At 48.8% G+C, this 13,510-nt stretch overlaps 1 protein-coding gene across 2 annotated transcripts; it reads right to left on the reverse strand.

Annotated features, from left to right (window-relative positions):
- B3GNT9 (UDP-GlcNAc:betaGal beta-1,3-N-acetylglucosaminyltransferase 9) lies at positions 1-10,936 on the reverse strand. Of its 2 annotated transcripts, XM_039721287.1 has the most exons (3): positions 10,774-10,936; positions 4,154-4,193; positions 1-3,359 (listed from the first exon to the last, which is right to left on the reverse strand). In XM_039721287.1, the coding sequence occupies exon 3, from the start codon at positions 3,293-3,295 to the stop codon at positions 2,048-2,050; it is 1,248 nt and encodes a 415-aa protein (XP_039577221.1). In that variant the 5' UTR covers positions 3,296-3,359; positions 4,154-4,193; positions 10,774-10,936; the 3' UTR covers positions 1-2,047. The 2 variants fall into 2 exon arrangements, with proteins under 2 accessions (XP_039577221.1, XP_039577223.1); XM_039721289.1 differs by lacking the exon at positions 4,154-4,193.
- Between the last annotated feature and the right edge of the window lie 2,574 nt (positions 10,937-13,510).

A 13,510-nucleotide genomic window follows, 5' to 3' on the forward strand; every position in this document is an offset into this window, starting at 1 on the left:
CACATCTGCATGCTGTCTTTTAATGATGGTATAAATAACTTCCCAAACTGTAAACTACTCCCAGGTAATACATTTTGTACAATCTCATAAATACACAAGTATCACACATGATAGCAGACAGGGGCAGGGGTGATTTTGTCCTACCAGTGAGGCTTTGGCTTAGTTCCACACCCTGCAAAGCTCCTTGTGAAGCTCATGTGAACATTTTCTATTTCAGGATTGCATCCTGAAAATATCTCAAATGTAGAAATCTTTCCATTTCCATAAAGCTGATTTCTTGGAAACCCATTGTTGTAAGGCTTGAACTCACGATGAAGATTAGCAATGTGTAAAGCTGTTGTCCACTGGCTCTTTCCCAGCCTGCTGCTCTCTCTGTGCATTGTCAGTGCCAGCACTGAGCCCAAACTGTGCAGGGAGGGAGGCAGGGAGGGAGCTTACACACGGATATGAAAGGCAGCTGTGCTGCAGGCTCTGTGCAAGGAAAAGGAACTTGGGGCTTTTATGACTGATTGTAGTTCCCTTTGAAGCTGTGTGGATGTGCCATCCTCAGGGGTTCTCTGATGGACAGGAGTTTTGTTGAGGGGGTAAAAACTTGTAAAAGAATTAACAAACACAGTATCAGAGGTGAATTCAGGCTCTTTGTCTCATGAATTTCACAGCTTTGTAACCCTGATTTAGAGGAATTCACTTCTGCTTTGATGTCTGATAAAAGTATATTCTTCTAAGGTAGTCTGCTGTTGGGAAAAACAAAATGCATCAAAGTCTGGACTGTACTTTGAAAAACTGAGCAATTCAGTGTTCTTGTCTGATGCTTAAAATACTCAAAAAGTTCCTGACTGAACCTTGGAAAGCCCAACAGAAAGATTGCTGTGTGGTTTTGATTTCTTGCAATAAATTTAGATGGACTTTTATTCTGAAGTCCTTTTGTCTGGAAACTTTCTGCCTTCACAAGACACCCGCAGCAGTATGAAAGTCCTGGCTGCCCTCTGCAGCTGGCTGTGCTGAGCAAGAGACCAAGGTCTGTAGGAACCAGCCCAGTCCACTCTGGTTTGAAGCAGCTCCCAAATGTGATGCAAGCAGCAGCTCTGTGTGGGGTTATGCTTATAAGCAAAGGCCAAAGGATCTCTCCAGATGCAAATCTTCTGAAAATCTGGGTCAGATCATGAGAGCAATCAGATCCTGCTGATGACTTCTGAATTTTCCCTGAACGTCAGCCAGTGCAGTGCAGAGAGCCTGAGCTCAGGGAAGTGCCAAAACCTGCTCCACTGGTCCCCTGAATCTTGAGCATGTCAATAGAGCAGGTATTTGAACTGAGAAGAATGATGGAAAATCAAGACTCAAAGTGATCAACTCGAAGTTCTTGTCCATTCTCTAAAGACCCTTTGTAAGTCTGCTCCTTTCTAGTTATCTGCTTACCTGTCCTTTGCTCCACCAGCCACACCAGCCTCAGCACCCAGTTTGATTTCCTGTAATCCACCTGAACTGCAGCTGTAGGACCCCATTTCAAGAGCTGTTATTGTTCTCTTCTTACCAGGCCTGTGGAAAACCACCCAGGCAGCAGTGATGTGATGTGAGCAGACACTAAAGGGACTCAATTTCCTGTACCCTAGTTCCTGTTTGGTCATTTTTCAATGAGTCCAAGTCAAGTAGCAAGTTGACAAGGATCCCTCTGCTCCCTGGTGTCTGTTCTTAGCCTGTGTCTTCTTTCATTTCTCACGCTTCTAACCATGCTGAAAAATGTCCAAGGACTGCATTTTTCAATGTGCTTTTACACATTGTCCCACTAAGCACTACTATAATCCTAATAAATAATAATAAATTATATATATATATGTTATGATTATTTGGACTCACTAGTACAGAGGGACCCACTTGATATGCATGTGCAAATGTGGAATTTGGGCAAATTCCTGCAATTGTTTGTTGTCTTTTCTTAGTGTTGTAAATAAGATGTGCTAAAATACTCAGGAGGTTGGTTTGCTGGGCAGTGTCAGTTCCAGGCTCCCTTTCTTGGCTGGTTTGCTGTGTGTGCTGCCCTCTGCCTGCATTATCTGGGGGGTGATGCTGGTGTTGTTATCTGAGCTTTCCTCTTCCACTGGAAAGGCTTCTTCACCTGCTTCTTCTGAGTGCAGGAAAGCCGTGGGCTGTGGAGCAGGTTCCACATCAGCCAGATCTCAGCAACTTTCAGGCTATGAACCACCATGAGGTCTTTGTAAAAACAGGGATCAAATGTCTCCAGGTGTGGGGCAGCAGAAGGCTTAACAATGCCAAAGGTCTTGAACCCTTCGTGTAAAATGGGCTTGAGGTTGATTCTCTGTAAGCACATGCCCAAAAAGACATCATCAATGGGGAAGAGCTCCACTTCCCTGCAAGCCCTGGAGAGCTTCCTCATGGTGCAGCTGGACAGCAGGAACCCTCCTCCCCCGGCGTAGGCGGGGTAGATGCTCAGCCCATACATGGTCTCTGGGATGAAGTATTTGCTCTTGCGGGCGCGGATGGGACGGGCGTTGTAGATGATGTCCCCAACAAAGAGGTCTTCAGTGGGATCGTGCCTCTTGAGGAAATCAACAATGTTCTCGACGTTGACGAAGACGTCGGCGTCGCCTTTGAAAATAAATTTCACGTTGTGGCAGAATTCAGCAGCCCAGCTCAGGAAGTGGATCTCCTTCAGGGTCAGGTTGAAGAAAGTGTCCATGAAGTCCCAGAGCAAAATGTCCCGGTATGTCTGACTCTCCTGGTGCATCAGGGTCTCCCACGTTGCCAGCACTGTCCTATTCCTTGGTGTTCCCAGGAGGAACACTCGCTGGATCTGCTCCCCATTCACCAAACCCTCCCTGCCCCAAGTTTTCCGGACAATCTCACGCCTGTCAAAGTCTTCAACGAGTGATTTGATAGCAATGAGCAGAAAGGGACCGCCCGGTGTCTTTCGGCATTTCCTGGGCTGGTTAATGAGGAGGTTGAAGTTCCTGTTATCCTTGTTTAGGAGATAGAGCTTGAAGTTGAAGGCAGAATCAGTGAGTGGGGGTGGAGTTGTGGTTTGGACCCTGGTTTTGGCCACTTCTCTTTGTCTCATGACAGGGGTAACTTGAGGTCGGGGTGCAGTTGCCTCTGCTGGCATCAGCCTCCGAGGTGCTCTGGGATCAGAGAATGTTTTTGGTGCCACTCGAGGCTTGCTCTGTGCTGGCTCCTTCTTTCCTGCCGGGACTAAATGCTCCAGCTGGGAGTAGAGCAAAGAACAAAGCGCCACCAGCAGGAAGAGGGTGCAGATCACATCCCCTTTGAGGCGAACTCTCATTGTCTCTCCGGTGTTCCTGGGACTGCTAAAAGCTGTGTTTGAGCTGCCTGGCTCCACTGTCCATCTGTAAATAAACAGAGTGTTTCAGCAGTGAAGATTTGGCAGGTCTGAAGCAGGCAGGCAAGACTAAACGTCATTTAAAAACCCAGCAGCAGAGCACATTTTACTCACACAAGCACAGAGACATTGAGGAACCTGTCAAAGGGCACACAGGGTTGCAAACTTACTGCTGATGCCAGTGCCAGCCAGCTCTGTGACTTGGTTAAGCAGTCATCCATCATCCTGAAAACCACCCTCTAAGCACAGCCCAAAATCCTGCATCCCTTACTCCTGAACGTGTTTTGTCATTTCAGAGATTTCATTGGGAAAAGCAAAGTGGAAAATGATGAATGATGCCATTCTCCCATAAATAACTACCTTTTTTTTTTCTAGCTTGGCAACCATTACTTGCTGCTTTTATCCTTTTTGACTCAAACCAGGGAGGCCCAGAGCTGACTGCTGAAGGGCAAACTCTCCATGGCAGTGTTGCTGGTGTTTCCCTGCACATGAAGCCAACTTTTGTTAAACTGTGATTTGTACTCAAAATTAATACATTGGGTACAATCTGGAATTCACACAGCACCTTTCTCCTGCCAGTATTCTTTATAAAATATTAAACCATTGTAAATAACTTCCATTAAAAAGGTTAGAAGGAGCCATGGGTGTTTTTCCTCTGCCAAATCACCCTAACCCCTAAGTGAGAGGTGGGGAAATAAATCCCAATATGCAGAAGCAAGGCAGAGCATGGTGTTAGGAGAATTTTGTTCATGTATAATAGATGAAGCTGCCTTTTGAAATACAGGATTTTTCCTCACTTACACTTTTCCTGGAGATCTGTCTTACTTGATTAGTTCTTCAACTGCAAACAAAATGAGAATGAAAGAAGTAAGAAGGCAGCAAGCAGCAGGTCCTCTCATCACCCTGGGCTGCAGCAGCAATGGCAGAGCTGGACAGAGGGACCCCACAGCTGCTCCAGGAGGAGGTGAGTGACCATCACCATTCCCATCCCCATCACCATTCCTCCTGTCCTCAGCAAGAGGGAAGTTGAGCCCCACCCAAAAAATCCCCCACAAGTGCACATAAGTATTTTATACCTCCACTAATAATGTATCATGTTCGTGAGTGACTTGTGGCTCTCTCTTGCCTGTGCTGTACTAAGAGAAGCTACCTGTGAAGGTTTTACAGTTCTCTGTCCTGAATTAGCTGAGATCATATCCAAAGATGAATTCTGAGATAAAAAAGCTGGAGAGGCACATTTGACAAGGGCATACAGTGACAGGACAAGGTGCAAATGCTTGGTAAGAATTTGGTGGTATCTGTTTTCAGCAAATCTCCTTTTACTGTCCTGGACTGGATCACTTAATGAACTAATTGTTGATGATCACTCAATGAAGTAATTGTTCATTAACCATCAATTTTGTATCAGCCATAATGTTAAGTTTTCAAACTTAAAATTAGATTGATGAGTCTGTAATTATGAAGTAATAAAACAGTGGCACCTGTGGTGTCTAAGCAATATTTCAAGGCTTAAGAGGAAGAAAATTATTCATCATTTATCACCAGTTGATTTCTTGGCCAGACCCTTTAAAATTCTTAGATGCACATTATTTGGACATCATTATTTAATACTGTGCTCTTTCCTTACTGGTTAACTTCACCTCCAAGATACTGTTGAAATAGAGAGTATTTCATCATCATCTGCTATTGCATATATTTTTCCCAAGTACAGCTCCAAAATGTTTACTGACCTCAGTCACTTTGTCTCCGTTATTTATGAAATTGTTCTTTTGGAAAACACCATATCCATGCCTTGGTGTAAGGCTCTTTGTATTCCTGGTGGATTTAAATCACATTGACCTTGTCCTAATGACCATGGGTTTTTTACTTAGGCCTTGTTTCTTGCCTTTTTCTGCCCTCTGATAGAGGCTTTTCTTCATTTGCTAACTTTTTTTGTTTACCTTTCACTCCTCTGCTAGGCAGATGTTTTCACTGGCATAACTTTGTTACTAATAGCAGGATTGAACAATTTTCTCAGATCTCTTGTAAATTGTTGTTCAAATGTTTAGAATATTCAGGATCTGTTTTCTGTTTCTGTTCTTTCTGCCACGTGGCTTGGCTCATAACCATGTTCAGCCTCATGGAACACTCCCTCCTGACAGGTATAGGATGTTGGTTTGCATTTTACGTCTGAAGTCCCATCTCTTTCTTCACAGTAACAGCAAATTTCTTCTTCTATGCAAAAGTTTGATCTTATTTCAGCTGCCAGGCTTCAGATGGTAATTAAGGAGCTGGATGAAAGTCCTGGATTTTTCCTGTGTTTAATGTTATCGACAAGGGTTTGGAATAAAATGTGTGTGTCATGAAACTCGTAATTTCCATGGCTTGCAGCTTTTTATTGCCAGCATCTCAGAATCTGGCAATAAGTGCCCTTGGAAAAGCCAAGAAAAACCCTGAATTGTTACAAGCCTGGGCAGATAGCCCAGATTTTCCTCTGTGTTTTCTTTTATTGAAAGTAAGGGATCCGAAAGAGTGATTTCCACGCTGAAATAAAACAGTTCAGTGCTGAATACAGACCTCTCATTTTCAAATGAAATTGCCAGCCCTTGAAGTCATTCCTTGATCTAATTATATGGATTTTCCAGTCTTTGTTAGGTATTTCCTTCTTTGGAAGGAAAATACCCTTGATTATTACAGTGGTGTAAGCTCCATCCATGGATGTCAGTGTGGGAAAAGCTGTTCTGCTCTCGAACACAGAGGGACTGATGATTCTGGCAGATGCTCTGCTATGCTCTAAAGCCAAAAGGATTATTCATCCACCTTGACACCAGGGGAAAAGAATTACGGGCTATCAAAGTGAGCAGGAAATATTTGATGCCAAAGGAGAGATGAGAGCACAGCAGTGTTTCTCAGCAGAGCACACCCCTGAGTGTCTGAGGCAGAGGCACCTCTGCTTCCTCTGCTGCTGTGGGGAACCTCCATCCAACCTGAAATGGAGCTGGGTCACAAACTGCTGCATCACTCAGGGCCTTGAGGAATGGCCTGGCTGCCAGCACTGCCTCTTGAGTCCTCCAAGCTTGGACAAACAGGCAGCTGTCCCTCTTTGTGTTGGCTGTCTGGGGATGGATACAGAGGGGGGTTGAGTCTGGCTTGATGGGCTCTGAATGGGACAATGGGGCTGCTCTCCCCAGGACAGGGCTCCTGGGAAGGCTGGGGATGTTCCATCCTGGGCTGAGCACCAGCAATGCTGGAGGGCTGAGCTGGGCAGGAGGAAGAGGCTGACAGAACCAAGGAGGCACAGCCTGCAGAGCACAAGAGACAATAAAAGGCTGGAAAGCTGGAAGTGGCCAGAGCTGGCCATGGCACCTGAAGAGCATCCAGGCAGGGAGTCTGACCTGTGCTGCTGCACGCCCGGGCAGAGGGCCCAGTCCTCTGCCTGGTTTTCATTTATTCAGAGGAGGATTCTGAAATATGGCCAAGAACAGCTGCAAGAAAAGCAGTCAAGTTATGATAAAAAAAATTGCTGGTCCTTCATTCCCAATTGAATGATATGAAACTTTGAGCCCATCCTGGCAATTTTTTTTCCTACAGTCATCACATCTCCACCACTTGGCACTTCTGCTCAGGGCCAAGGTGGGAAAAAGTCCTCTGGTCCTGCCCCCAGATTCAGTCAAGAAGCCTTGGTGATTCTGGCACACTGCTTTGTGCCTTGAGGAGTGATTATTCAATCCAGCCAGCCCTGGGAAAAGCAGCTGAGATAATCAAGCTGAGAACATGATGCACTGAGCAGGGGGGCACACAATCAGCAACGAGCTCTGCTGCCCACTCCTCCCAGCCTGGCTCTCAGAACATCCATCAGCCGTGGGCTGTCCTCGGAGCAGCCTCTCCCTGCTGCAAGGGAAGTGCTTCCAGCTCCCTCCTGACTTCTCTCCTCACTCCTGGTACTGGAGCTGCCTCTGGTAGGTCTGGGTTGGGCAGCAGAGGGACAATGTGTGGCTGTGAAACGTGTGGGGTGTGGCTGCTGATGGAGGTGTCCATCTGTCTGTCCATAAAATGAACTAAAGAAAGTGTGGGGGATACAGCACTGATGGGTTTGATGAGGGTTTTTTGCAATCATCAGAGAAGATTGTATAATTCTGGGTGGTGGGGATACTTTTGTTTGGGATATTTGTTTTCATTTCATGTTTGCTGAATGCATTCCACAAGAACAAAATCATCTTGTAGCAGCCAGTGCTGGATACTGAGACCTGGCCTGGCCTGCAGGGGGAAAAGTCTGTGCATGTGTCCCTCTCCTGCCTGGTTTACAGGAATTTTTCCATCCAGATTCCCTCAGCAGGAGCAAAGCAAACTCCCAGGATCCTCCTGACCTGGTTCCTCTGCCTCGGGAAGAGTCCTGACACTGTTCAAGGAGCAGTAATGACATCCCTGTGCCCATGCTGCAGCTGGGGCTGGGTGGAACAGGCGTGTGCAGCTGAGCTTTCTCCCACCAGAGCAGGATGCTGACACCACGAAGGCTGCACTGCCTGAAGCCCTGGAGGCTGCATCTTCCACTGACACCCTTGGTCCCATCCCCTGAGGGCTGGGAGAGTGTTTGACTCCACTTTAATTTAAATGTCTTGCTGAGCACACCAACATGGGAAGTGCTGTTTTGGGTGAGGAATCACATTTTGCTCTCTTCTAGCTGCACTGGGCTCCATCCTTCTCCCACCCTTCTACAGGAACCTGAAGTGAAGTGCAAAGGCCAAGACTTCAAATTCTCAGTCCTGTGCTGGCAAAAAACACCTCTGGGCTCATTGGGGCACCCACAGGGAACTGTGCCAGCTGACACATGTGGGGTCATGTCAATGGGGTCTGTTCTGCCCCACATACAAAAACAACTTGAGTTTAATAATTTAAGCTGGGTTTGAAGTGTTTAAGGGGGAAAAGTATCTCTGTGTGTTGGAGCAGGGGAAGAAGCCATGTTCCACTTCTGTGTTTGGGTGTCATGTAATGGCTTTTATTCCCCATAGGTCTGAGGTTTGTTTCTTTCTTTGTTTTTCTACCACCCCACTTGAGGAAAAGTCAATAACCTCATTGAAGTTATTGCTTTAAGTGGCCCTGGTGTTGAACAACTCCTCTCTGCATTTCAGGGTGGTTGTGAAGAGGTCTCATTTGGAGTTACAGGATCATAAAGTGATGCTGAATTATTTGATCTTCTTGATTAGAAGACAGAAGTGGTGGCTGAAATACAAAAACCCCTTTTGGCATGTTGGTAAGTGCAAAGACCAAGAAAAATGAAGTGAGCAAAACACTTGCTGTACTGCCTTACCAGATAAAAGCTCATCCTATTCAGCTGCTTACAAGTTCTGAAGTCTATAAACAAACTGAGAGCAGGATGTAGAATTTAATTATCTGAGTGTCTTGAGAGCTGTCCCAGGAATTGGGTTCCTGAACCAGAACCAAGGGAGCACAGGGAGAGGAGCAGGGGCTCAGCTGCCCACAATGGCACAGCTCAGACACTGCTGGCCAGTGCCACAGCACTGCAGCATCACTGCTGCTGTTATTTGCTGTAGCACCTGGAGGCAAAAGCTCTGTTGAGTCAAATACTGAGGAAGCAGGTAACAAAAATGCAGGCCCTGTTCCAAAGACAATTTCCAACTTTCCTGTCAGAGCTGCCTTTCAGGGCATTTTTAAATTTTTTTCCAGGCCAGAGCAAACGAATGGATGAGATCCATGCTGTTACAGCCTTATTTACCTGCCTGCCTCAGTCCTCAAATATGTAGTTTGATCAGCTTCCCAGCTGGCTGGTCCCATTTTATTGCAATTTTTCCTGTTGGCACTGCCAGCCTTCCCTTTGCAATGCCAGTCACGTTGGATGACTGCTTGCAAATGGCTGCTGCAGTCACCTCCTTTCACCTTCCAGCCCAGTCAGAAACTTGTATGAAGTGCAGAAACTCACACACAGGGGAACTGCAGACTGCTGTGTGAGGGCTGCTGAGGTGTCTGTCTCCAGGTGCAGGGTCCCAGAGAGGAACTGAGCCCTCCTTGCTGGGGACTGGGGTGCCAGGGGAGCCCTGCTGACCCTGGGCAGGAGCAGGACTGAGCTCCAGGGAAGGTGAATGCCAGCACCCTGCTGCCCTGGCCCTGTAAGTGACTCAGGGGCCAGCACCCTGCTGCCCTGGCCCTGTAAGTGACTCAGGGGTCAGCACCCTGCTGCCCTGGCCCAGGTGAGCACTCAGGGGCCAGCACCCTGCTGCCCTGGCCCAGGTGAGCACTCAGGCACACGTGGCACACTTTGGAGGCTGCAGCTCATTTAGGCAGAGCGTGCTGCTCTCAGTCCCTCCCCGGGCAGGGGACAGTGCCCCTGCAGCACTGAGCTGTGCCAGGCACCCAGGCTGAGCCCCAGGAACCTGGGAAACTCCAGCCCCACAGCTCTAAGGAGGGCTCAGCTGCCTGCAAGGTAGGAGAAGGTAAAGCCCAACAATCTTCTGCAGGCTCAGCAGCCTCCAGAGGTACTGTCCCACCTTCAGGTGCAGCCTTGCTTTGGTAGTCTGATTTTCAGGATGGCAGAGGGCTCAGCAGCCCAACTCACACCCTGAGTGCTTTGGGGAGACAGGTCTGTCCCAGGCAGCCAAGGCGAGGAGCTTGCTGTCTCTCTTCCAAACATTAATTTTTCTGGGCCCAGCAGGGGAATAAAGCCTTGCAGGTTTGTGAAGGGGTAAGAAACTGAAACAAACACCTTCGTTTCACAGCCCCCCCAGGCTGCAGTGCTCACCACCTCTTCAGCTCCCAGACCCTCTTCTGATAAATCATTTGCCCAATGCACCCCAAGCCCAAGAAACTGCTGTGCAGCAGCGTGGATGTATTGTTACATCCATGGGAGATGGGGTGGCAAGTACATGCTGATGTGCTCCACGAATTTCAATATTATACCCAACACAAGTTTCTCAGAAACTGCCAAAAAGCTATTAAAAAATAATCAGTAACTGCCTGTTTCACAGGGGCTAAATTATTTTCTATCTTTGTGACACTAGAGCTTGAAAACTCCTGTGTTTTGCTCAAAGCATACCACAGTGTAACAAGGGGGAGATTCATGTCCTTGTACTGATGAGGAATGGCTCGTAAATGATAAATGTGACGTGCCACCACTGGAACATGTTTGTGGCTGGGAGGAAACCCTGTCCCAGAGCACTGCAGGCATTGTCTAAAGAAGGCCTGCAATTCTGTAAAAACAACCTACACATTCTAAGAAAGTTCTTTGGAAAGCACAGTGTACAGCAGATGTCTCAGGGCTGGAGCCTGCAGCCGGCCCTGCTGCGTGCAAACCACCGCGTCCAGGCTGCCCATGGAGCAACATTCGAGAGCGGCAAAAAGAAAAGCAGTCAGGACAGGCTCCAGTGCGCCCTGCCCGCTGCACAACCCTCCCCATCCCACCGAGATCAAGCACACGAACAGATACTCACAGCCCCTGCGACAGCGCCGATCCCGCGTCCGCTCGGTGCCGGCAGTGCAGCCGCTGCCAGCAGGCACAGCTGGAGGCGGCGAGCGAGAGGAGGCATTGCTCAGCCTGCCGGCCAAGCACAGCACAGCCCAGCACAGCCCAGCACAGCCCAGCACAGCCCAGCACAGCCCAGCACAGCCCGGGGGCGCCGAGCAGCGCGGCGGAGCGGGGCCGCTCCGCTCCGGCAGCGAGCGGAGCGGGCCGGGATGGGGCCGGGAGCGGGGCTGGGATGGGGCTGGGATTGGAGATGGGAGCGGGGCTCCCGGATAAGGACTCGGATCGGGGCTGGGATGGGGCCGGGATCGGGGCTGTGGGGCTGGGATGGGGCCGGGAGCGGAGCTGCAGGGTTGGGATCGGGGCTGGGATCGGGGCTGTGGGGCCGGGATCGGGACTCGGATCGGGGCCGGGATGGGGCGGCCCCAGCAGAGCCCAGCTCCGCGGAGGGGAGCCCGGCGGGCCGGGAAGAGCCGCGTCCCGGCCGGCCCCGGCACGTGATGGGGCCGGGAGCGCCGATGGCTCCGGCGGGACGGGCGGAGGTGCCGAGAGAGCGCTCGGCCAGCTTGGGGACTTGCACCAATTCTGCAAAAAGCCTGGATTTTTCTTTGCCGCCCGCCCCCCGGTAACTTTTTTTCCAAATGAAATATACTAATTTTTCTGAGTATCTTTTTCTTTTCCTTCTATACTTTGGCTTTTTTTCGTTTAATTCCCTCGTGAGTGTTTACAAAGAGTCTAATTGAAAAATAGAGGCTGGGTTCAGCTCAGAAGTTAAATCCAGTTGGGGGTTGTTTCTCTCTTTCCTAACAGGGAAATGTTGGGAGGACGTGTGAGCTGAGCAGTACAGAGGCTGAAGACAGATTCAAGGGTCCCTTTGAAAACCTGGAACAAAAATACCCCCAAACCTAGGTTTTTTTTTTTTTTTTTTTTTTTTGGGGGGGGGGGGGTTTTTCCTTTTTTTTTCCCCCCTTTTTTTTTCTCCCCCCCTCTCTTTTTTTTTTTTTTTAATTTGAAATACTTCAAAGCAGTTTTTATTTGGAGCCAAATCTAATCTGTGTGCCACCACCACTGATCTGCCAGGTGAGCGCAGCCATAGCACTTCCCTCCCCTGTGGCTGATTCTTTGTCTCTGCTTTGTCTCTCCCTTATTCCTCCAACAGAGGTCAAGTGTCTGGAGAGTGCCCAGACCACTGTCACTTTAGAAAGGAAAGTTTTCATTTACTTGTCATAAAAGCGGGTTTTGATCTACTCTGCTGTTTTCACAAATACCTGTTTTTAAAACATAATATAAAAACCCCTCTTGGTAAGCATCTGTGCTTTATTTGATGCATTTTTTATTTCAGCTCAAATGTTGTGCCTTACTGAACACACTGTCTCATGCAGAGTGGGTTCTCGATGGCCACCCTCAGACCCTGCACTCAGGTGCTGCAGGCTGGGAAGGTCCTTTCCTCGTGGCTGGCAGCTGCCTGAGCCACAGTGGGTGCTGCTGACCAGCCCAGCTGATCAGAAATCACAGCCAAAAACATCACTCAGCTCCAGCTCTCCCTGTTGTGCCTTGGGGAGTCACACAGGGAGCCTGGAGGTGGAGGAGTTTCTCCATGGGTGCTTCTCCTTGGTGTCTGTCTCACGTGGAGCTTGTTCCCTGGGCACTGATCCGTGGCTGGTTTATTCTTCTCACTGCCAGCAAAGGTGCCCTTGGTCCATCCTGTGCTTGTCACTGTCGTAGAGGACTGGGGCAGTGATCTCACTGAGCCTCCTCAGCAGGGCAGCCCTGGTGACCCCAGGGTGGTGTGTCCTGCCAGCTGCTGCAGGGCAGGGCTGCTCCCCTCACTGTGCTCCTGCAGGCATCATGCCATGCAGTTGGGAATTCAGCTTTGTGGTAGATAAAGAAGGGCTGATCTTGTGATTGTCAAACAGTGTTTGAGACTTAAGAGACTCAGGGTAAAACACATCTCTGCTCCAGTTCATGGCAAAAGGAGTTTCCCTGGATTCAGCTGTCAGGTCAGGCAGTGGCTTCCTGTGCTAAGCTGCTGGAGATTTTATATCCCAGCTCCTTGGCTCCCCACCTGTGGGGCAGCCTTGTGAGAGAGCTCCCTGGCAGTGAGGCACTTGAGATTAGAGAGGAGTCCCAGATATCCAACAGCACTGAAAGAAACACAGTGAGCTCCTCCAGGTGCCAGGGCTGGGACAAACCTCCCCTTCTGGCCATGCTGGCTGAAAAAGGCTCGTCAGAGCAGTGACTGGAAAGTGAACAAACACAGAGGCTTGGCTTGGTTTTGTAATCAGAGCTGTTCCCACAGGTGGGACACCAGCCTTGGTACGTCAGGAGAAATGTGTGACTGGGCAGAGCCCTGCTGGGCATCCACCCTCAGGCTGGATGCTCCTCTGGAGCTGGTGACCACCAAATGTGGGCAGAACTTCAGTGACCCCTGCTCTTACTACTGCAGTTAAGTGTTCAGTGAAAGTCTCTGAGGCAGTTTTCATCAAAAGTATATCTTTATTTATAAAAAAGAATGGGGAAAAAATATATACCAAAGAGCTTTTTCTGTAAAATACAATTCCTTGGGGGCTGAATGTCCTAGACCCAAGTATGTCTGGCATTGCAGTCCATAGCTGTAGGTGGCTGGTCCAGATCTGATACTGAATATCATGGGAATTTGGAATCAGATGGTCAGCAAGGGATTTTTCCACTGAAAACTAAGAGAC

The sequence above is a fragment of the Passer montanus genome, unplaced genomic scaffold (assembly GCF_014805655.1).
Source record: "Passer montanus isolate IOZ18808 unplaced genomic scaffold, ASM1480565v1 scaffold45, whole genome shotgun sequence".
Lineage (NCBI taxonomy): Eukaryota > Metazoa > Chordata > Aves > Passeriformes > Passeridae > Passer > Passer montanus.

Bases quoted from the DNA above. Each gene is read 5' to 3' on its own strand.
- B3GNT9 (XM_039721289.1), bottom strand. From the start codon at position 3,295: ATGAGAGTTCGCCTCAAAGGGGATGTGATCTGCACCCTCTTCCTGCTG.